Source organism: Buteo buteo, chromosome 9 (assembly GCF_964188355.1).
Source record: "Buteo buteo chromosome 9, bButBut1.hap1.1, whole genome shotgun sequence".
Lineage (NCBI taxonomy): Eukaryota > Metazoa > Chordata > Aves > Accipitriformes > Accipitridae > Buteo > Buteo buteo.
The window spans coordinates 34,806,771-34,830,836 of NC_134179.1; the positions used below are offsets into that span (position 1 = coordinate 34,806,771).

General features: G+C 41.0%; 1 protein-coding gene across 3 annotated transcripts in view; it reads right to left on the minus strand.

Moving 5' to 3' along the window:
• The window catches only part of GRM1 (glutamate metabotropic receptor 1), a 191,023-nt gene that overhangs the window by 55,978 nt on the left and 110,979 nt on the right, over window positions 1-24,066 (minus strand). For all 3 annotated transcript variants that reach the window (XM_075036818.1, XM_075036820.1, XM_075036819.1), the window contains exon 3: window positions 10,982-11,217. In XM_075036818.1, the coding sequence (XP_074892919.1) occupies window positions 10,982-11,217 (236 nt within the window). The remainder of the gene's footprint in view (window positions 1-10,981; window positions 11,218-24,066) is intronic.

The following is a 24,066-nucleotide window of genomic DNA, read 5'->3' on the forward strand; positions in this document are numbered from 1 at the left end:
TTAAATTCCAGTGGTTCTGTACGAGTCTGAAGAATAGCCAAGAAAAATATCTAATATTTATCATGCTTTAAAACACTATTGATTTAAAATGGGTTTCAGAATTCTTGCATGACAGTGTACCACCTATCAGCCAGTACTATAGGTTTTCTTTTATTGTTATTCTAAAAGAACAAACCACTTCTTTCTCAACTTCTGTTCTTACTGTTAAGGTGGTGTTAAGAACACCAGCATTAGTTGCCCAAGTATAACTCAATATGAACACTAGTGTGTCTCATTTCTGCAGAAATATAGCTTCCCTCCAAATTTCTCCTTTTCCAAGTTTACTGTTGGTTTTGCATTGGGTTTTGTTGTTTGTTTTTTTTCAATAGACCATATAATCACACAAGAAACCTTCTGTCTGAAGGGATAGCCTCCTGGAAGCACATGGCTGCATGCCGATGGGGTGGATTTCACGTGCAACATGAGTAATTGCTGCGTGCCCAGACTCCACAGCAGCCCTGCAGCCATGCAGTTGCTCTCAGAGACTCCCTTTGCTTCCCAGGATCAAAGGTAGCTGCTCTGGAGCTGAGGAGCCACCCTAACTAGAGCCTAGTTGGACCATGTTATAATTTAACAGAGCACACTCACGGTTTTTGGTTTAAATTAAGTGTAGTTTTCAAATGATTGTTAGGAGGATCCAAATGTTCTCTTGTAACCCTTGCAATGTGCAATACGTTAATCGCAAATACACAGATCTTTGTGAAGATCTACTTCATTTTCCCCTTAACTGGAGACATGCCCAGAGCCATGTTCAAGTACAGTATCGCAAAAAAAGATTCATTCTAAAGCTAAGCTAAGATTAGAAGCTTCTGAGTGATGTCTGCATGAGGACAATGCATTGCTGATTAGCAGCAAACTAGAGCTAAACAAATCAGAAGATAAAATAAGTAGCCCTAATCTTTATTCACACATTCAATTCAATAGAAAAACAGAAGCAGGATTCTTTCAGATCTGAAAGAATTTTAAAAGCATTCATTTTAGCACACCTCCTTTTTTCCTGGGTGTAGCCAAATGTGGCAATGTAGAAAAAAAAAGGCTATCCAGTCCAGCCAAACCAAAATTACTGAAGTACTTGCCATCTCACAAGTAAATGGGCCCTTGTGATGTGAATTTTTAGGCAAAATAAACCTGGAAAAACAGACAGAGTAAACTGGCCTTTACAGAAAGTAGACAGGATGCTGCATATCATGACGTGCAGAGTGCTATTGCTTTGAAGAGAAGAGCCCTGATCTTCCATCCCTATAGAGCTGAGCCTGAATCCAGAGCTAAATTAAAGTTTCACACTTGCAGGTTCCTCCAAAACTGCTTTCTATTATATGAATCTCAAAAATCTAAGCTGAAGGAAACCTTTAGAAATCATCGTGTCTCACACCTTGCTGTGCTGCAGTGGCCCTCTCTGGCTCAACCAGCAGCCCAGCCTAGCTGCAGTAGCTGCTTTCATTATTTTTCCCTAGTTCCCTCTACACTAGCAGACTTCTGCACTCCCCCAGACCTCCCAGTATGAGCAGGAAAACAAGTTTACTCTGGCAGCGCTACTCTTTGGAGCACACACCTTCCATCAGATTATTCTCCTTATGGATACCAATGCAGCTTACTCTGAGTAGGAAAGTTTGTGATTTGTACGGTTCAATTTTACTACTCAGGCTACTAATCTATTGTTCTTTATGCCACTGCTTGCCCAAGCTCTATTAAGAGGAACCTATTTATTTTAAGAACTCCATTGGCTATTTTTCAGAAAATATCCTTGTGCACAAAGGGTATCTTTGGGCTGCAGCTAGACTTGTGTGAGTGTATGGGTTTGCACCTACACACGTTAGCCTCTACTGTATCTCCTTTTCACTTGTATTTATTGGGTAATGCTGCCAGTAACGACAACCCATAAAATTGCAAGCTGAGTTTAAAAACTTTCCACCTAGAGGTAAATGAGGCAAGGGAAGATACGATCTAATAAAAGACCAGAAGGGCTGACAGAAGGCAGTTGGCCCTGTTTTCAGATCAGTTACTTGTGTCATTTCATCTGGTTTACTCACTGATTTGGTTAAATACTTATAAGTAGGCTAATTGTTCTGATGCGTGACCTGCACAAACAATTCATTTCTAGGAACAAGTAAATTAATTTTAATTGTGTGCTTTTTGTCCTCACCACACTCCCGACACAAGTTGAAAGCACCTGTGACAGTCTCAGCAGTCGTTCTGCAGGCAGAGGAGACAGAAGCCCCGAGGACGTACAAGGGAGCGTGATTCACGTGTCCTGCTCCTTTGCAGCACCATCGGTTTACTCGTGTAATGAAGAAGGCTGAATGTCACAAGCCTACCCAAGGATTGTTCTAGTCCCAGAAGTGGAAACTTTGACTGTTAAAACCCACAGTGGAAAAATGTAGGTGTAAATATTAGATTCAGAAAACTTTTTTCATATCCTGCTGTAAGATGTATATGTTCTGCAAATTGTCTTCTATGCTGTTTGCAAAGGTATATGTATACTGCTTCTTTCCTTTATTTGACGATGACCTCATCTTTTCATGGATCCCAAAAGAAGAAAAATGTTTATTGTTATTGTATTTTGATTGACAGTCTGGTTTAAAAGTGTTTTTGGAAATATAAAATATTAGATAAATGTAGCTGCTTTCTTCCAAACACAGAAATAAGAAGCCAGAAGCAAATGAACAAGAAAAACCTGGCCATAGATAATGTCTTATCTGAATAATTCATGTGGTTTATCACAGACAAGCACATTATTAATCTTCCTCTTCTTTAAGCCTTAAAAGCTGTCTGTAACCTTGCCTGGGAAATAAAATGAGACTACAGCTCTCTTATCTGCTGCAAAAAAGCCTTGACTAAAAAGCGTAGCAACTAGAGTTCTTTCAGACAAGTTGTCCCTAATAGGCTTCATTCTAGGTGCCCACAAAATTGAGATCAGTTTTGATCACTACTGTGGGATGAATCCTAGGATCTCCTGCCTCATACTGAAGACAAAGAGAGTGACACAGGACTCAGCTCCTTCTCTACCGCAGGTACCTTGTGTATATAATGGCAGGATTAGGGAGGGTGAGTCACAGGATACATAAGGTACAATAGCTTTATTCTTTCTTCAAAAGCTTATGCATGTGTCTCCTACATACCACACAGGTGATTTACAAGCAGTGACTGACCCGGCAGAGTGTGCGCTCAGGCTATTGTCTTTTAATTAATATTTCTGACCTATTGTAGTGAAAGTAGTTCCTACTATAGGAGCTTCTGCTGATGCAGAGTCTCATGGGACAGGTGGTCCATGGGGGAGCTTTGCAGATGTTGAGATTAAAGGAACGTTCTCAGAGAAGCACCTACGAGCACCTCTGACACAGCAGAATGATCCCTAAAAATGTCTGCGGGATCTAATTTGTCCAACTCGCAACATAACCCAAAATACTCTGAAAACCACTCAGATCAACTTTCACTGGAAATGCATTCACCCTTTCAGCAAAGTGTAGAAAAAAACAAGTACATGTCCTGGAGTACTTTGTCCACTGATAGGAGAAAATGAGGGCCCCATGTTATCTCATATAAATTCCTCAAAACTAAGGTGGGTCTTGAGAAAAAATCCTTGATTAAGAGAAGCTCTGAACTACATTACTGGTGGACTGGATGTAGTCTGAAAGATGCATTAGCCAAGTACAAAACTGTCTGAGGATGGCAACAGGTCAGCAAGCAGTCTCCCATCTTCCTATCTGGTGCAATAAGTGCAATCAAGGAGAACTTCACAGACAAATACAGGAAAACAAACATCACGACAGGCACGAGTAGAGGCTCTGTAGATCTTCTAAAAAGACGGTATTATCCTATGTCAGAAAAAAAACCAACCTCACTAAAACTATAAGGACTCTGTCTATGTCTGGATGAGATAAAACCAGTTACTTTTTAATGAGTGGGTGATAATAGTGGCAAACGCTTAGGGATGCTTTTCAGAGAAATCTTAACTAGAGGCAATCTCAAGTCAAGCTGGCTCCAGAAGCACTTGTTGAAATGATTGGATTTAGTAGCTTGGGTATAAAGTCCCATAGACATAACCATACTACTCTTGTACTTCAACTGTTACGTTCATGTAACACTGCACTGCTCTTTGCATGTGTTGCTGTGTGGGTCTCCAATATCTAAAACATCTCTACACCATGCTCCACATCTCTTTCACATTATGACTATACAAGCAAAGTGGATGATTCAAGATGTTTACAGTGACAAAATAATCTATGTTCCCTGCAGGTTTTTTTCTCAAGAAGTATGACTCTGCATTATTCATACCAAAGCATAAATGCCTTTTCTGCAGCATTTAGTCTTCCTCACAAGCTCTTTTCTGCTATCATTATTCTGTTCTGCCCATGATTTAACATGCTATGAAGATTTATGGTGGACATCCAGAACTACTTAGGTGTGATAAAAGCTTATATTCTCTTTCTGAGCAAGTCTGCTGATGCAGAAAGAAGATGGGAAAAGATACAACTTCTTAGGACCAAATTTGACGCAAGAATATGGTGGCCATACAGATCATTGGCAGGAATGAAGGCAAGTAGCATCCTGGGTTGTATTGATAGCACAGCCGGTGACTGTGGCATATGATTACCTCCCCACTACCACCACCCTTTAATTTGCACTCATCAGGCTGCATCTAGAATACGCATACAGTTTGTGAACCCCCAATACAGAAAGACACTGATAACCTGGAGCACATTCAGCAGGGGGCCATCAAGATGAGCCGGAGCTGCAGTCTTTGCCCCTTGAGGACAGGCTGAAGGACTTGGGCTTGTTCAGTCTGGAGAAGAGATGGCTGCAGGGGAACCTTACAACAGCCCCTCATACCTACGGAGTGGTTATCAAAAAGAGACAAGCAGGTTCTCCATGGTGAAGCATGGTGGGAGGATAAGAGACTATGGGCATAACTTGAAACAAAAAAGTTCAGACTGGATATGAGGCAAACCTTTTTCACATTCAAGCAGTGGAACAGGTTGCCCAGAGACACTGCACCACCTTCATCCTTGGAGGTTTTCAAGGCCCCAGTGAATAAAGCCCTGAGCAACCTGGTCTGAACTCATAGCTTACCCTGCTTTGAGCAGGGGGTTGGACTACAGTCCTCCTGAGCTGCCTTCCAGACTGAGTCTGTGATTCTATCACTCTGGCTGCACTCAGACTGATTGTAGTTCTCTTGGACCGAGACAGGAATTAGCAGATAAAGCAATCCTTACGGCATGACCATGGTATGAGTAAGCATCCTACAGGGAACTTGGACTGTGACCTCCTTTGGAACAACAACAAAAATATCTACATTTCTTGTTCTTGCCTGCCACAAATACGTTCACTGACAAATAATCCTTCTCCTCAAAGACCAATTGAATCGATGAATGAATCATGAATTGCCCACTTTGTTCCACTTCACTCTGTTGAAAAATGTCTGTGCTGATTGCCTGCCAATGTATTTTGTTGTCCCAGCAGATGAACTGCTGTGAGCATAATGTGATGTTTGCATCAGTTCCATAACCAATTTCATAACTGTCTCTTGGGTAGTACTAGGGGAGTAGTCATCCCACCCGGTTTACAAAAACTACAGCCATTGTATTATCTGCCGGGAGGTGAATAAGGCATTCTGTAAAAGAGCAGTTAGACCTCCGTACAAGTATTTGCACTGCACTGAGTTCCTCACCATTTCTGTGTGAGTGTGACTTGCATTTAATTCTGGCCTATATGGGCTCACCAAGTCCAACAGAGAAATATTTGTCACTGTAGTTTTGTGAGAAAAAAAACCCCAAAACAAACACTTCCATTTGGGCTATTTCTATCAGATCAGGGAGGAGAAAACAACCTACAGAACTGTTGGAAGGGTACCTGAACTCTGTTGCCTGACATACACAGTCTATCACCTAATCTTGCTGTCAGTGTGTAATCTCCGTACAATCTCCAAAATATGAAAAAGGCTGAGTTGTCTGATGAACTGAGACAAGTTATGACTGTTGCTTGGGGCAATGCCTGAGGTTGTGTGCTAAGGGAACTTAGTGTCAGGTCCATCCTGAGTTAGATAGCCTCTTAGTATCTCAAATTCAGAAACAAACAGCTTTTTTTCTGTTAGTGTTAAAATGGTCTACTCTGTTCTGACTTTTCATCTGAAGGGCATGAAGAATGGCGTGAAGTTCTGAACCCTATGAGGAGTCAGGGGTCCATGCAGAGTTGCAGGACATGCTTTGTTTCCTAAAGAATGTAGCTACTACATGGAAAACATTGGAAGTGCCTTAGTGGCATGGACAGTTTAAGAACTCTGTACTAGAAGTGGTTTTGGCCTACCAGATATCAAGGAAACTACAGGAGAATGGTCATATACAAATACCTCTTTTCTACTGTGGTGCGTTGACCCTGGTGGGCTGACAGGTGCCCACCAAGCTGCTCTCTCACTCCCCCTCCTCAGCAGGACAGGGGAGAGAAAATAAAATTAAAACTCATGGGTCAAGATAAAGGGAGTCTAATATGGAAAAGCAAAGGCCATGCATGGAAACACAGGAGAACAAAAAGATTTATTCTCTACCCCCACCAGCAGGTAATGTCCAGCCACTTCCTGGGAAGTAGGGCCTCAGTACGTAGTGGTTGCTTTGAAAGACAAACACCTTAATAACAAACGCCCTCCCTCCTCCTCCTTTCTCTTAGCTTTTCTTACTGAGCACGACAACATACAGTATGGAAACTTTGGTCAGTTTGGGTCAGCTGTCCTGGCTATGTGCCCTCCCAGCTTTTTGCCCACTCCCAACCTATTGGCATTTGCGGGGGGTGGTTGTGGAGAGAGCCTCAGTGCTGTGCAAGCACTGCTCAGCAGTGGCCAAAACACTGGTATGTTATCAACACCTTTCTAGCTACAAATACAAAGCACAGCACTACGAGGGCTGCTATGAAAAAAAGTTAACTTCATCTCAGCCAGATCCAATATATCTGCATATAAGAAAACTTCTAGATTTGAATCCTATTGTGCAGAGGAAGAATATCTCCTATAGCAGAGAGAGAGAAAGGGGGAGGGGGAAGAAAGAGGGATAGGGAGAGAGGCATTCCCTTATGAGAGGCAATTGGCGACAACATTAGCAAAGAATGAGTCAAAAATAGCTCCCACTCATTTGGCTGCCACCCAAGTGGGAAACGTTTAGTTTTTGCAAGAAGGGATGATCCTAAAGAGCAGTCCCTGGAAAACTCTTAATGATTGCCTTCTCTTCCCGAGAATTTATGCTACTACCATATAGCCCTAGTACCTCCAGATAAGCTATTCTGAAAATGTGGCCAGTTGTTAGTGATCACACAGACTTCACAGAGTAGAACGCACCTGGACTTGCTTCCTTCCAGTAGTGTCTAGACCAGATAGACTTTTTTCCCAAAAAAATATGCATATACATTCAGAGATCAGTGTAACATGAGAATTCCTGAAGGACAACATCAGTCTTCTAGGGACTGAATGAGGGAATCCAAGCAGTAATTCCTGTCATCACAGAAGGGGGATTTCTAGGAACTGTTTTTCCCTTGCTTCATAGAGAGCCTGCAATCCTAAGCAAGTGCTGACTCAACAGTAACAGGGTGTGAGAAATTGCAGCTGTAATTGCTCGAGGAGAAGTCCTTGCCTATCCATGAATGCTGAAAATTGAACTTCACATTCCAGTGGCAATTCTGAATAAATCACTCAGTAAAGTGATTAGGTTGCATATGAGCAAATTATACTGGGCAGGCAGTAATTGAAGATTCTCAAATACAAACTTTGTAATTAGATTCCTTTTCAAAATGGATAGGTCCAAGTATTCTGAATCTTTTTTTAATAAGGTAGTCAGAGACCAACACTGCCTTCTCTTTTTTTGTTTCTGGCTGCTCCTAGGCAACCCACTGCACGGTAAATACAAATACACTAGGCTCCCCTAAATATCACAAGTATTTTTGTCCTCGGCTTTCTTTTTCATTAGTTTCCTGAGATGTTAATGCTCCACACACGGAAGATGAACATGAGCAGTCTACTGCCTTTGAATCAATTTCTGTCTATGCAAAAGTACAGGTGTACTTTGTTCTCAGTAAGGACTACCAGTGCAATTCTGGAACACAGGACAGATCAGGACCCAGAGATAGTCACAACACATGCTAATAATGTGCACGGACTCCTGGAACCACAGGGGACTCGGCTTTTTCCATAATGCAGGACCCTATGTACCTTGTTACAGGAATACAGATGGAATACTGTGAGGTAAGAGTGAAAGCTCTCAGATATAATGGAGTTAAGACGGTTGATACAAGTATTGAATACTGATAATTTTCCTGGGGTGATGCAGTAGTAGCAGCAGTACTTAAATTTGTAGCACCACAAAGAAGTCAGAACTTTGTCTATTGGCACTTTTAGTGGATTTCAAATATTAATGCTTATTATTTATTGAGCAGCATGGATTCTCTCCTTCAAATCGGTGCATGGAGATACTTTGTGAAGGAGGGAAGAGGCAATTCAGATTCCTTTTTTTACAGAGAGTTTGTGAAAAGGCCTGTCTCCAAACCTGCGAGAAGTAAAGAAGGCAGTTTCCTGGCACTGTCAGACTAGACCTGCTTGGAGAGAAAGGCTCCACCAGCAAGCTTTGAAGCTGTTAGTATTTGAAGTGACACTCTTAACCCTGCAGAAAGGTCAGATAAAGATATGTGTGCAGAAAGCTTGGTGGTGCCAGATAGTCACCGGTCAGCTCTGCACAGTTAAAGAAAAGTAAATACAGTATTTTATCGCCCCTAGACTCACTAGGGACATGTAGGTCTCTATTCTGCAGGTATGCCATTACTGGGAATGGATACCTTGTGGTGCTTCCCTTTGGTGATCTGAGACATTTGGGAACTTCTTAGTTCTGTGTGATAAGCCTGAGGGTTATCGGTGGTTCACCACTGAATTTAAGAGCTGATTGCTTTTCAGCAAAGCTTAAAAGGTATCGCACATTTTGAGGCTTCATGCAAAAAAACTTACAGCTTTTTAGAGGAGGGAAGGATGTTTGAGTGCCTGAATTGTGACTATTAAGTGTCAGTCTACAAATGTAGAGAAATATTTTTGTGTTTCACTAGCATTATCGGAACGTAGTAGTTCCTGTCTCTGATACCTGACACCTTGAGGAGCACAGAACACCAGGGAAGGCATGTAACAGTACCTCTGCAGCACCCTCTCCAATGTCCAGTGGCTTCAACCCTGGGATGTCCTGAGCCAGTTTGGGGTGGTTTGGTTTGTTTTTTTTTCCCACAAGACAGCCCTTATTGTTTTTCTTGCATGAATTTGTTTAACAGCTTTTTGGCTCAAGTACAATTTTAGAGTCTACAGCAACCACTGTCTGAAAACACATCTACACATTCTGTGCAGAAGTAGCCCATCTCGGCTGTTTTGAACTCGCCACCTGGTATTTGCCTTTGATGCAGCAGATGAAGAATGACTATGCTGGTTCAGACTAAAGATTTTAGTTTCATAACCAAACAGAGGCTGGATAACAAACTACCCGTGTTTACAACAGCTGCTGAGATTCCTCAGAAATGAGACCTTTTTATAGAGTATGAGCATGAAATGTATTTATGTGAACGGAATGAAAAAAACAATGCAATTTTAAGCTTCTTTTCTTAAGAAAGCAAGCTATGCATTTGCACTGTCCATCCATCATTCAACTTCTCCTTAGTAATATCTGCCCTTGTTGACCTATATTAACTCTTTTGTCGGAGCTGAAGCACTCTCAAAGCCAATTAAATATAGATACCATAAATCAACATTTTGGTAGAGTCCAAAGTTAATGGCTCCTTTAAGGAAAAAACATCACTATAACCTCAACATTTATTTAGCCCATCTGGCTTGTCATTAGCCCCTCAGCACCCAGATGGGCCACCTGTCTCCCAGTCAGCACATCAGGCCAGTTGTGAGTCAGTGACAGTATCTGGTGATGTGTCTCAGCTGTTAATAAGAGAACTGCGGGGGGGGAAACAAAAGGTAACGTGGAAACTGTTTTTAAGAAGGGTTACTGATGGAGAAGGGATGAACTGGAAACACTACGGGAATTCAGTTCAGGGAGCACATGCAGACCAACTGAGGTTACTGCTACAGGTTAGAGGAGGGAGAGATGTAAAGAATAGGACAGAAATCCATAGGAAGCCAGGCTTCATTAGTTTTGTTTCTAATGGAGTAACTTCCTTACTATCAGAGTATACCTTTTTGACTAGAAATGAAATATTTACAAACTACAAAAAAAAATTTGCAAAAGTTATTCAGCAAGTATTTTACAGGAAAGTGATCACCTCTCACTCAATTTACTAATAAATTTAATCTTACTAAAACATTTTAGTTTATTTTCTCAGATTCTGCCATGGAAAAGAAAACCTGTTTATGTACAGATACACTTCTCTTGCTATGAGTTGAGAGTCACTTCTATCTGTAGGACAGCATGGTTTTTGTACGAGTGCTACATAGAGGAAACAAACTATTAAAGTTTTAATGGGTGAAGAAAAGAAAGGGTGAAGGAGATGACCGGTAAATTTTAAGACTCATAAATTTTCTTTAAAATTTGGGTTTTTTGCCATAATATTTTCTGTGAATTTCCTGATTATTCAGCTGATCAGAAAAGCTAACTTTGAGAAAAAAGTTTAAATTTATTCCTATTTTTGTTAAAATGTAATGGTTACTTATTTTTCACAAGCCATATTGCAAATTTGGACACACTTGTCAACCTCAGCATAGCCCTAAAACATGAAAAGGCAACAAGTCACTCTATAACAGAGAAGAACTAAATTGAGAGGAGGCTGTGCAACCAGTGCCAGACATACTCCTGCCAGAGCTGGGATTTATATCTGAACGATTTGGGGTTGGCACTTTTCACCAGTGATTTATAAATTAAAAAAAAAAAAAGACCAAAGACAAATTTTTGCCAGAGCACAGTTTCAAACAGGAAAATAGTTAACAGGTTACCAGTGCAGTTCTTCTCAAAGTTGGGATTCTCTAGTGGGTGCCCCGGGATGCGACACTGAAATCTGTGCTGCCAGAACTCAGGAAACCAGGGATTGCGGGTGTTGGTGTCCAGACGCAGCTTCAGATAGTAGTCATCAAATGACAAGACCTCTGGAGACTGCAGTTTGATAGTGATGCCTCCGTTTGCTTCAGGCTCATAACCTTCAATGACTTCATCTCTGTCTGCCCAACCATCACTGAAAAGAGGCAGAAAAGCACTTATTACACAAAGACAGGTAGCTTGTTTTGAAAAATCAACCAGCCAAAGGCAGGCCAACACCCTTGGAAGCAAGTGATTAAGGGGGAATCTAAAGGTACATCTAAAATTCAGGCAGAGAGGGAAAGAAGAAAGCACAGTGATGGAGACTTGTAATGAGCAGTCTGACTGATTTCAGGCAGAGTCCTCATTAACGCATTTGGAACGATGAGGATTTATCCTTGTCCCTCTGGAAAGGGTTTTTGGGCAAAGCTTCTGGTGTGATGCCTTTACAACTGAAGAGATTCTGCCTTATTTAGGCTGTCCTGTAAGGGATGGAAACTGAAAGAATCAATATCGATGCAAAGGAAACTGAGCCAGGATCCTGGGTGTTTTGCAGAAGAGATCTCAGCATGCATGGATCTTACAGCTAGAAGAATAATTCACATCAAACATAAAGTGAGAAATGCATTGTGTTGGAAGAGAATGGAATAAGAATACTCAATAAAGTTGACCAAACTAAAAAGAAAACCACATGCTATTCTTGCACTGCATGGGATTTGTGATAACATGCTTTTTTTTTTCCCTTCCTCCTTTTTTTTTTTTTTTTTTTTAAGCAAACGATAGCTTTCTATTTTATTCCTCTGCTTATTCATGTAAGAGATACTTTTAAAAACCTGAAGGTAAAACCCTTTCTTGACAACATTATTTCATGGAAAGTCTATTTTAACAGGTTTGAACAAAGTCCATTGGGCTTAGCATCTGAGTTTTAGTTTATTTCTTTTAACAAGAAGTCCATCGATTTAGTGTCATTCTCCAGTTCTTATTAGGGTCCCCTAAGAACAGTGCTATTACAGTCTAATTTAAGTGCAAATATAAGTCAGGGCCATTGCTTAATTTTAATATGCTGGGCATGTCATGAGAGAAATAGATTATCCTGGCACCTCAGATCTAGCTCTATCCACTCACAATCAAATCAGTGGCACTGCTGCTGTGAAAATCAGACAGATGAAGCACTTCCAGTGGCAAAGAGCTCAAGAGAAAAAATGCAATTGACCACTAAGAGAGAAGTCTCTGTTTCACCCAAAAGAGGTTTGCATCCTGCACTCCAGACAGACTGAAAGACAGTCCTTGATAGGAGCCTCTCACACACAGCCTTCAGAAGAGCATTGGGGTGCAGACCGTACCAGCTGAGGGCATAGATGTGAGACAGCAGAGATGTGCCTGGGACTCCACAATGGAAAATAGACCAGATATGAAGTAGCAAGCTCTGTCACAGTTCTAGTCAAACAGGTATAAAGCAACTATGCATTGGCATGTGTGAGTCTTTGGTCCCCAGCCACCAGGCTGAACAGCCGCGTGGTTCAGCTGCCATTCCTGTTAACTGCTGCCTCTTGTGCTGTAGGCACCTGGAAAAAATGGCAGGTCTCCATGGAAATACAGAAAAGCCTATGTACTGAATGCTTTCTCTATGGGACACACAACCCAAGCCTCCATTACAGGAGGTTATATATGACATGGGGTATCTGGCAGCCCACTGAGTGAGCGATCGACAGTTTCCTTTTAACCCGGGCCTGGGGACTTACAAAGTTATACTTCAAGATGGCACTACGTTGCACCGTCAAGCCAGGATTTCTTCTCTGTTTCCCCCTTTGCCAATGCCTTGCAGTAGAACTGCCCAAAATTTCTGAGCCTACAAACCACTGACCCGTATCTTCATACGGCCAAGCAGCACGAGACAGGCGCGTGTGCGTGCTGCACCTCGCCTGCGGTACGAGAGCGGAGAGCAGGGGGAGGCACAGGGAGCAGGTCACGAGAGGGAGACAGCGACAGCCGAAGAGTCCCCGCTGCGGAAAAGGGCTGGGCACCAGGCGGTATCCCAAAGTTGCTCTCTCTACCAGGCTGAACCCAGCAGCACCTGCTGGGTCACTTCTTCCTACAGCCAGTGCTGCGGGTTACCCAGCTCCTGCCCTCGTACCGATCTAGCCTGAACGATCGGCACGAGGCACAGCCTCGGCCCGACAGCTGCGCTTGAATTGCCACAGGAGCACACAGCTTTCAAAAGCCACAATTTGTCCATCCCTGCTCCCTGCCCCCCTAGACTGCCTTGAGTTTGGGAGAGGGAAAGAAGCCACAGCTCATCCTCTCTGCATCCCCCCCTCCTCACTTGTCCGTATGCTGAGGGCAACTAGGAAAACGTACCGTGCACCCTGACTGCCTCACAACAGACCATGGTCTAGATAGCCCTACAGAGGTAAAACCAGGAGAACAAACTTTCTGGATTTCAGATGGTTCAAGCTGTAAACTAGCACCAGAGGGGAGAAGACGACACAATATTTATTTCTTCTTATGTGGGAGAAAAACAAGCAAGAGGTCACTCTTACAGCATAAGTAATTGAGTCCTAATTGCATGATTACTTCATTATTTGTCACAATGTTTATGGCTTGCAAACTGTAGACTCAAGCAGAAACATTAGTGTGTCGAAAAGATTAAGTAAATCTGGCCATTTTTTACAAGACTTTCTAGAAAGGAGGTAGTTCCTCTACTGCTTGGATTCCTACCAGCCAAACACTAGAGTGATTTATTTCCCCTCCCTGTAAGTTTAGCTTGGAAAATTGCCACATTCACTCTGAAGGCAAAGCAGTGCAACTCTGCAAAGGCAAGAGAAAGTGTATTTCAAGTTCTCTGAGGGCAGCTGATGGAAAAGTTCCCCTAAATTGGAACCCAGATTGTCACCTAATGTGTCTTTGTCTTTTTCTGGCCCCAAATGTTTTTGTTCTCTCTTCAACTCCTCAAATTGTTAAATCCGTCTGATAAGTTTAGTGTGCAGCGAAACGTGAAGAAAAGGCACTGGAATCAGAGAAAAAAATCATGTGTGTTGAAGTTCGTATGGGAGCTTTGCTCTACTTTCAGTAAAGTCAAGGAAGCAAACCAGAGTCTTAGGGGACCCCTGCCATCCTGGCGGCTGCAGGCTGGCTGTGCTGGAAGGTGCCCTAAGGGGGCCAAGGCAGCCCTACCAGCAGCCGTGGGAGGATTACCAGAGACCTAAGATCTTTTTATAATCTCTGCCTATACTCCTTTTTACTGCATGTATGTGTGTGTGTGTGTGTGTGTATATATATATATATAAAAAAAAAAAAGGATTGTTTGGGAACTGTGCATCCTTAGTGCCATTTGAATAAGTGGATAGTGATCCAAAAGACAATGTTAAAAAAATTTACATTTCTAATGCTGGGCAACAGCACGATACTGAAGTCCAGATGACTGTGCATGTCAGTGACAGAATCACAAGACCAATAGCTGATTCAACTGAAAAATGAAATCTCATTAAAAAAAGGCAGTGCATACTATTCTTTTGTTGTCAGAATCGAGTACTTTCCACCTACTTTCCTTCTTTTATCCTGCTGAGTAGCAAGTAGCACCACATGTAGCGCTTTTTGCAAAACCATCTTTCTGTGTGCCTTTACTCAAGATTTCAGGAGGTGGCCCAATATCCATCACCCAAACTGCCTTCCCTGATGAGTGTTCATTGTAAGCTTTGTGTGACTCTGGCCTTGAAACATGCCAGGTATCTTGTGCAACAGTTGATTTGAAGCTCTGTGAGGGGGTTTAAAGTGTGAAGACAGAAAGAGTGAGGGACAAGGGTGTGGGTGTCAAACCAGCAACCACTCTGTTCACTCTTAGGAGAGAAAGAACCAACTGCTTTTGTTAGGGGTTTGTGCTGGTTATCACAATCAAAATGGTCACTGATATTCTGCAAGCTACTCTTGGTCCAAGTCTCAGTCTGATGGCTGACATTCATGATGCCAAATCCAAATTTCAGCATTCAGTCACAAACAAAAATCAAACAGAAAGGGAAAAAGCCCAGAGCTACCCCATCTAGCTTCAGAATTCCTATTTCCCATTATCACAGGCTGAGTTTGAAGAAACAAAGCTATTTTATTCTTAACCAGTTTACTATTATGCTAATGTGTCACAATGGACATTTCTGAATTGTGGCCTCAGCATCTTAGCCTCTCTGTATTTTCTGAATTGCAGACACATATAATGCAGGTGACTAAAATACCAGGAGAAATGTAATAGATTTCCAATTTCCTCTCCTCTTCCAAACATGAACACTGTCAGCTGCTTTTCACAAGGGCTGATGAGACAACCAGCAATCAGGCTTTCTATTTTCATCTCCTCAGGACTTAACTCTTAAACTATGCAGCAGCAGCTCTGCTTCCCCACACCGTACTCAGAGCATTTCTATTCCAGATGCTTTTTCCAAATAAGCAAACATGCAAAAAGAAAACATGCTGTTGTTTATGAAGACTACTTGCCCTGTGATTACTGTAGGAGGAAGTATCCTTTCACAGGTAAACAAAATGAAACATGCTTGGCAGTCACGGACACTGACTGACAATTTGATTCCTGCACCCTTACAAGGCTTGATCTGATGGCCTAAAGCTGTAGGGGGCAACTGATTTAGACTCCTCTGTCTGAAGGGCTGCATCATTAGCAGCTTTGTCAACTCCCTTTGCATTAGCTAAGGTAATGTTTTCTTAAGAAGTTTGCATTCATGATAAGGTGGGGGGGTGGTTTATGCTGTATCGGCCAAGTCATAAAATATATAAAAGAAATTAAGAGCAAAAAGCCCTTTAAAATGCTAAGTGAATTATTTTTGCGATAATCCTTCTGCCTATGGCAGATATTCTTGTCATTATAAAACCAAATAAATCAATCATATTAAAATAATTTCCATCTCTTTTTTGTTTGTACAGGTTCTGTTCCTGTGCCAGTGGATATTTTTATCCACTTTGAAAACAATGTTATATGTAGCTATACCAATGTAAATTGGAAACACTAGTTTCAAACTTTCAAGCTTCACAGATGCTTCCTGCAGATATCCCACTCAGGTAGGGTAGCAGGGCCCCAGGTGACCATAACTCACACAAAAGGATCAGAGTCTACATTCTTGCCTTTCCCTCCTTTCAACAAAACTAAAGCACATGTCAATATAATTTCCTTGTCACATCAATATACATTCCCACAGAGCACATTCCTGAATGCCTTTTTATCATTGCTCTTAAGGCTGTCAGCTGGCCTGCTGTTATGATAAAGTTCTAATAGATTTAAATATGAGGACAGCACCATGAAAAGAATTCAACATTCAGCAAAGTGCCATGCCATTTTGTTATATATGTCAATATCTTTATTTTTAAGGACAATTATTATATGCTGGATTATAAAAATAAAAAGCTGGACATTTTACTTGTAAAGTGCTTTTTGCAAAATCATCTTTCTGTGTGGTGGTCAGACACTGCTTTAGAGGCATTTCAAAATGCTGTAAAGCCCTAAAAAGTGATAAGTGGAGTTTAAATAATTTGTTATTTGGTTCTGATAAATGCCAATGCCCTGGATTTCCAGAGCTGGTCAGACCTGGAAGCCTGCAAATTCAATTTTCTCTTTTTATGAAAGTCTTCTCTTACAGAGCCCCATCAGAAAATCCAGCACAGATTCTCCTGCCTGCATGCTGGAGTTGTACAACTTAGCTTATTGTGAGGGAGGATGACCTATTCTCTGGCAATAGGGAACTCTACCAAAGATATTCAGTGTCTGTGTAACACATGCCTCGAAAAGAAGATGCCATGTAAAGAAAACTGAAACTGTCCAATATTCACAAATCAGCAACTTGCAAAGTGACTTTCCTCCTTAGGCTTATGCATTAGCAGTCAATCCCAGTGATCACCAATGTCAGCTGAAAGGTGCTGATTGTTACTGCTAATGAGCATTATTTCAAACATGAGAAAAAAAGGCCATTTTTGCACTCATTTTTTCTTCAAGTGCTACATACTTGCATTGAAAGGTGGGAGAGCTTTCCTCGGTTGCCAAACCAGGAATTTTAAAAAGCATAGTTTTACTTTTACATGCGTGGCAAGTCCTGGCAATCTTCAGAGATTAGTCCCATGGCTACAGAGAAGTCTGTATCTCGCTGCTGGCAAGACCAAGCTGAAAGGCTGTATACTGTCACACTAAAACCTGAGGCTTGCTGAGTACTGACTGACCTCCTTAAAACCAGAAGAATCAAATTCACTAAATGTTGTCAGCTGAGAGAAAAAAAAAGGAGGTTTCTAGGCCAGTAGTTTTGCTCCTGCAGGCATAGATGGAGATAGGCAGGAGTCATCACCTTCCCAAGCTGCCTGGCTTTTGCAGCAGGCATCACAAGGTACTGTGAGATTTGTACCTGTTCCCTTTTCCCACAAACTGTGTGGGGCTCAAATGTACCTTGAATTCCAGCCTTTAGATTTCTCCTAGATGTTGACCTTCACAGGTCAGTCCTGACTCAAATCAGCTGAAAGCATCTTGGGAATATCAGCTGTGCAAAACGGAAGCAGGAGGAGAAAACCACAGAAACTCCACCCAGGAGGGCAATGGAAAATAAGAGGGAGAGAAAAGATTGCTGCCTTGACAGTTGTCCCGTCCCCCCTTCCTCAAAAAGGAGGTACAAGAGGAGCATTTGGTGCCAGACTGTGCAGTTACTGACTTTAGACTTGTACCTCACACAGCGCTACTATGCCACTGTGGGTTGTAATCGTGTCATGGACTACAGATTGTCAGACCTGGTCCGGACTTGGGCTGGACATCTCTACAGACCACCAGCGTAACTCAGAAAGAGACCGGTATGATTTATCAGTCAACCCTGCTCCCTTTGAGGCAGCTACATGTACCTGTCATGGTTTGAACTCTAACGTCCTACAGAAGGTGCTATTTTCTGAGAGAAATTGAAAGACAAAGTTTAAAAACAATTCCCAAAGCCACTTTCTGCAAGCGCTTCGTCATATTTCTTAGTAAATTTTCTGGTCTTGACAGGTCCTGTTTCACAACATTGCATATGCAATTTTTCATTTCCCATCCACATTTACTGAAGGTGCACGGTCACAGTAGCACATTAGCTCTTACATTTTATGCAAGCACAAATTGTTGGTAAGGGCTTCCAGGTTTTATTTAGTGAATCGGTGGATTTTTCTGAATGAGTGACACTCTGCAAAGAACCTAAGTTGATAAATGATAGGTCGTTATGTTTCAAATCATTATCATTCACTTTTGTGTGAATTTTCAGAGTTTTTGCACCGCTCATTTAAAAAATGTAGATTATAACCTCATGGACCATGATGGATTGTATTTTGCAAATATGTATTTAGGGAAGTTTTAATTATCGTATGTGGTGCATATATTTGCATGCAATTTACATAATGTAATTTAACTGCCTATCATGCAGGCGTGATCTTGGGGAGTCTTTACTGTGAAGATTCTTGACACGATTGGCATGTGCAGCTTTTTGTAAATGTAGTTGCTGCTTTCACACAGGAAAGATTTTACCATTCTCAAGGGTGCACAATGGTGCATACCTTGGAAAATCAGCAACCATACATTCTCTAAGGCAATAGCTGAATTTTTCAAAAGCTGTACACATGCTTTCACCCCAGACTGTCAAGAGGATTGAAGCCTTGCTCCGCTTATTTGAAATTTACAACGTGAGGCATCACGAAACTGCAATATCTTTTTCAAATGAAAGCACGTGTGTAGGGAGGAGGAGACTACCCAATTTTAAACAACACACACAAATAGGAAGCCTTAATCTTAACATTGTGCGGTATATAAGGTGCTCCTGGGCTCCAATATGTGTGGCCAAATCCAAGATTTTTAACATCTTACTAATACACCCAAATCTGAAAATAGAGAGGTTTATCTTTGCTTCTCTGTACCAGTTCTTGGGTATTTTTTTTTTTATCCCCTTGCTGCTGCTCTGCTCCAAACTACGTGCACAAAGACTCCACTGAAGAACGAACATGGATAGTAAGAGGTAGCTCCTGCCACAGAGAACTCAACTGTAGTCCCTTTTCAGGGAGGACAGTTAGAAAGAAATGTTCTTGTTAAGACTTCCACCTTCTCTGAAAGTCTTCGAGTCTGCGGTCTTTTCTGTGCAACCATGAAAAGGCAGAAAGGGGAATAGAGTGCTTCCTACCTCTGCTCCAGCCAACTACAAACCACTCAAGTCTCAGGGCCAGATCTGAAGGACTGGAAAGAGAGATACCATATGGAGGGGAGACAGGCTAGAAATACACGGAAAGGCACATACAGGAAAGAGAACAGATAAAGACACAGCGCGCTCTGCTCCCTGCCACTCCAGCAGAGCTTGCTGGATGCTTGGATGTGAATTTGTGGTGCTTCCTAAAAGATTCATAGGTGTCTTCCTTAACCAGAAGCAGAAAAAGGAGAAGCACATTTCCTTTCTTCTCTCCTTGCTTTGTTTGTTGAGATGCTGAGGAACAGGAAAACAGAGAAATGTCTTAGAATCATGTTTCCATCTCCGTTTTCACACAAACCGTGTGAGCTCAAAAACACCTTGAGTACCAGCCTTTAGATTTCTCCAAGATGTTGACTTTCATAGGGTAGTCCAGAACTTTCCTTCAGTGGATATATTCTTACATGATTCCCTCAAGCCATCCCTTACTGTAGCCATCTCATATGATAATGCTTAAGACCTATTTGCACCAAGCTTATAGGCCTTTTTTCAAAGGAAATAAAATTTAAAATATGCAGATCTAAAGAGGACATCCTACACCTTGCATCAGGTTGCTATTCTAGTTTGCATATATCCTATTTCCATACCTGTACAAGGTTCCTGGAATGCTATTTCCACACTCATGCTTGAAAGCTGAACCTTTACACACATATTTATGCAGGAAATGCTTATTGCTTTAATAGCCCTTCAGTGAAACTGTGTCTGCAGAGGAACTGGTAGTCATAGATAAGAGCCCTCTATCCATTCCATACCAAAGCATACTAACATGGGCTTCAAAATATCAGATTGAATAAAATAGAAGGCAAAAGGTGAAATATGATTAAACCCACGATAAAAATCACAAAACTTGTGAAGCTATCAAAGTTAACGTATATTAGACGAATATTTCCATAAACAGCTGTTTCTGCCAAAGCTATTTTAAATTTGGCCATATCTGCCATTCTTTCTTTTTCACTTTCTGTGGATACTTGAACATTCAGATTACTATGAAAGTTTATGAATAAGATAATTGCCACTCAAATATTCATAAATTGTTCATTTGAAATTAGGTATTCATATGGAAAATACCCAATTCATACTATGCTAGTGAGTCACGTAAGCACCTAAACCTTTCCAGTGAGAGAATCAAGTAATATTTTAAGGCTTTCATAGAATAAATAAAATCATTAGACTTCAGTAACCTACTAACACAGCATTTCATTGTGTCTGCAACGAACAGGTCCTGAACCACTTGCAAACCAAGAAATCAATGAAGAATTTGAACAATGAATTCACCTGAAAAATTAAGCAGTCTTTTCACAATCAGTTGCTGAACATTAGAATAGGTGTAATGCGTTGAATATTTTTTTAATAATCCGCTTTGTTCAGGCAGTACTGTTACAATTGACCCAAAGCAACTGTTATAGAGCAATTTAAAAATATATAAAAGTATTATTGATTTACTCTTCTGCACTTATGGCTCTCTTAAAGTCATAAATGTTTATTCATGTAGCTACACAGATATGAAATAAGAAATCTAAGTACAATCATCTGCCTGCCTAAACCAAACTCTGTTCAACATCACCCAGCTAAACTCTATGCCTTAAGAAATCTGCCTTATCAAGCAGGACAGTAGCAGCCTTTTAGGCATTTAGGTGTCTGGTATCCAATCCATATTAAATCAAGATATGTCCAGAATATAACTGGAAATGATCAGGTATCTTGCTCAGAGGAACCACTGAAATGCACCATCTTGTTTAAATGCCACTGATTAAAGACTAGATTGTAAGTTTATCATTCAGATTGTTCAAGTGTTACTCCTTCTAGGTATCGTGCTGGCATCACCGAGAGCACTAGGATGGCAGATACTCACTGATGTAAGGAAAATGTCCACACAGGCTTCTGCTAGTGTGCAGCAGCTGAATGGTATTACACTGCATCCCATAGTAACCTCATTTTGTGGCTTCTGAGGCATGGAATAGCCGTAGTGAGCTGCATACTTAAATACAGAGTTTGCATGCAGCAATACCTGCCTACCAGCCTATCTAGGAAGTAGAAAAAACACCTATTGAATCTTTTTTTCTATTTAAAAATTGACTAATATGCAGACTTATCCAAGTGTTTGAGAGAACAACGTAAGTGAAGATTTTCTAGAAGCGATAGGTTTCATTCTAAGTTATGCTAATCAGAAAAGTATGTTGAAGATATTATGAAAAAAGGATAAAACTCACTAATCTGTTATAAACATTAATAAAAATTGTGAACAGATGTACATTTAGAAAAAGAGTTGCCAAAATCTTGCTCAGACTACATTTATTTTTATAGGTACTTGAAACATGCTTAAAATTGCAGGAGTAAAACAGTTTCATATACTTTTTATATGGTCAAGCCAACCCATAACTAAGTAAATGTACCATTGAATAAACTATGGACATTTCATTAGACTAAAGAATACAAAAATGCAACAAAGTCACAACTGAGAAGGCCTCCATTCTTCAAAGTGTCTAAATTACCAAACCACCAAATTAATGCACAACATAATCAGATTAATTTCAAAATGGTTGAAACACAGGATTATTCTTTGTTCATTCTGTATTGAAAATTGAGGGGGCAGCTGTTTTCTTTCTAGATACCAAGTTGTACTTGAACTGGAAGACTTCTTCCAGGCAATAGGTATGGATATCATTTCTGGTACCAGATGTTTTCCTGATGGAAACTCCTCTTAATGCTCATCTTTTCCAAGAAAGGATGGAGGCTTTGCTTCTGGTGTAGAGGCTGGCTTTTACCCTTTATTTATGTAGTCATGGAATAATTTCGGTTGGAAGGAAGCCCTGGACATCTTATAGCTCAGCAAGCTCTATGGTCTATGCAATCTCTCCTCAAGTAATTTGGCTCATTCCTGTCACCTTCTTCAGGTCATTAGAGAAAGTACAAGTCATGTAACTAGGGAGACAACAAATCTGCTGTTGTAACTTAAGCTTTATGCTCTTATTTAGGAAGCCAAAACTTCTTTTATATTTTATTAATCTATTGTCCCCAGAACAATCAAAGTGTTCCTAGGATGAAATTTTATTAATTAGCGATGATGTCACAACTAACTAATGGAAAACTGAAGTAAGCTTTTTAAAAATAGAACCTGATTTTGTCCAGCTCTTGCACAAGGGCACAATCGTGAAAGAGTGTGTAAGCTGCCTTTCCTCTTACATGACACAGTGAGAGAGAAATATTTTTCCTTTTCCATTCATGAATCCCACCAGAGAAGAATGGGTATGGACTCACATAAAATAGATAATTGCTACTTTGCTTCACACAGTAGCAGGAGACATGCAAAGAAAATCCAAAAGGCACTGTGCAGAAACTTCCCTTGGGTAAATCCGCTGCATTTCTGGGCAAGGAAAGGCAGAAGAGTAAAAACCATATAGCATTAATTAAAGCCCTCTGTCAGGGTGCTGCAAGAGCCAGCTGCTCCCTGAGGGCTGGGGAGCCGGGAGCTGAAGGGGACCCCAGAGCAGAGCAGTGCAGGGCAGAACCTTGCCACCGGGGCTCGGTCTGATTCTGCCCGAGCCAGGCGAGCTGGGGAGAGCCATCGGTCGTGGCCACGTTCAGCCAAGAGTTGAGGTCACTGGGCAGAGCATCTGATGGCATTCATCAGAGACCTGACTGACACCACAGCAGAAGCATCCCTTCTGTTTTCAGCTTTTTTTTTTTTTTTGAGTGATTTTTAAAATCTCTTAGAGACAGGAAACATTGTTTTCTTAATGTTTCTGTTTCACAAATACAATTGCTATAGTCACCACAAGCATGCAACACATGTGCAGAGAGAAAAGAGAATGAAGCTCATGACAACAAACTGGACCAACAGCCATTTCCTGATGATCAGAAAGAAAAGGAAATGCAAAGCCATGGAGAAGTTGACAAGTTCCCAGCATTGTTATTTCCTTTTATTCTATGGCTGAATAATATGCGAAAGGTTAAGAATCCATCTCAAAGAAACTAAATCTAGTCTACCTCTATCAACAAAATCTGAATGCAAATTTTTAAATCCATGTTTATACATAAGAACTGGAAAAAAGTTATTTCTAGAGAAGCATTCCAAATAAAAAAATACTTTCCTGTATTCATCCATTGAAATACCAACAAAACCTATGGACCTCAAGGTAAGTCACATGTACATTTAAAAACAAACAAACAAAAAGCAGAATAGTGGAAAAAATAAAAGAAAATAGCTTTTCAATAAAAACACTGTTGTGGGACAAATGTAAGAACAGCAGTCTGAATCTTTGAATAATTTGGATACAATGACTGTTACTCACAAAAGGATAGAAGAGATGAGGGAAGAAAAATGGGAAAGGACAGAGCCAGATAAAGAGCTCTATAGATTTAGTGTATTCTGACCTGCGAGCTGTAAATAAAGGAAGATTGCACAGTTGGTACTACCTGAGGAGAAACCTGAGATGTGATTAAAAGCCAAACAGGCACAGTGCTTTCAGCTGCTTCCTGCTGTCTTAGAACAGAAAATTGTTTGAGTTTTCCAGGATGCCTTTTACCTTCCACTGATGGCCACCTGTGCTTAGTCCTCCACCTTCCTCTCTACTTGATTCCTGGTGCATTAAAACTCCTTATTTCCTGCCCCACTGAGAACTAATACATGAGTAGGCCTAAGGTACCCATGCAAAAGGAGCGGACACAGAGGACAATCTTATAGTAGCCTGAGCTTTGAGGAAGCAGCTATTCTAGGTGGAGCAAATCACTTATCTTTAGTGAATACCATGAGATTGATTCTGAATCCTCTAACTGTGTTC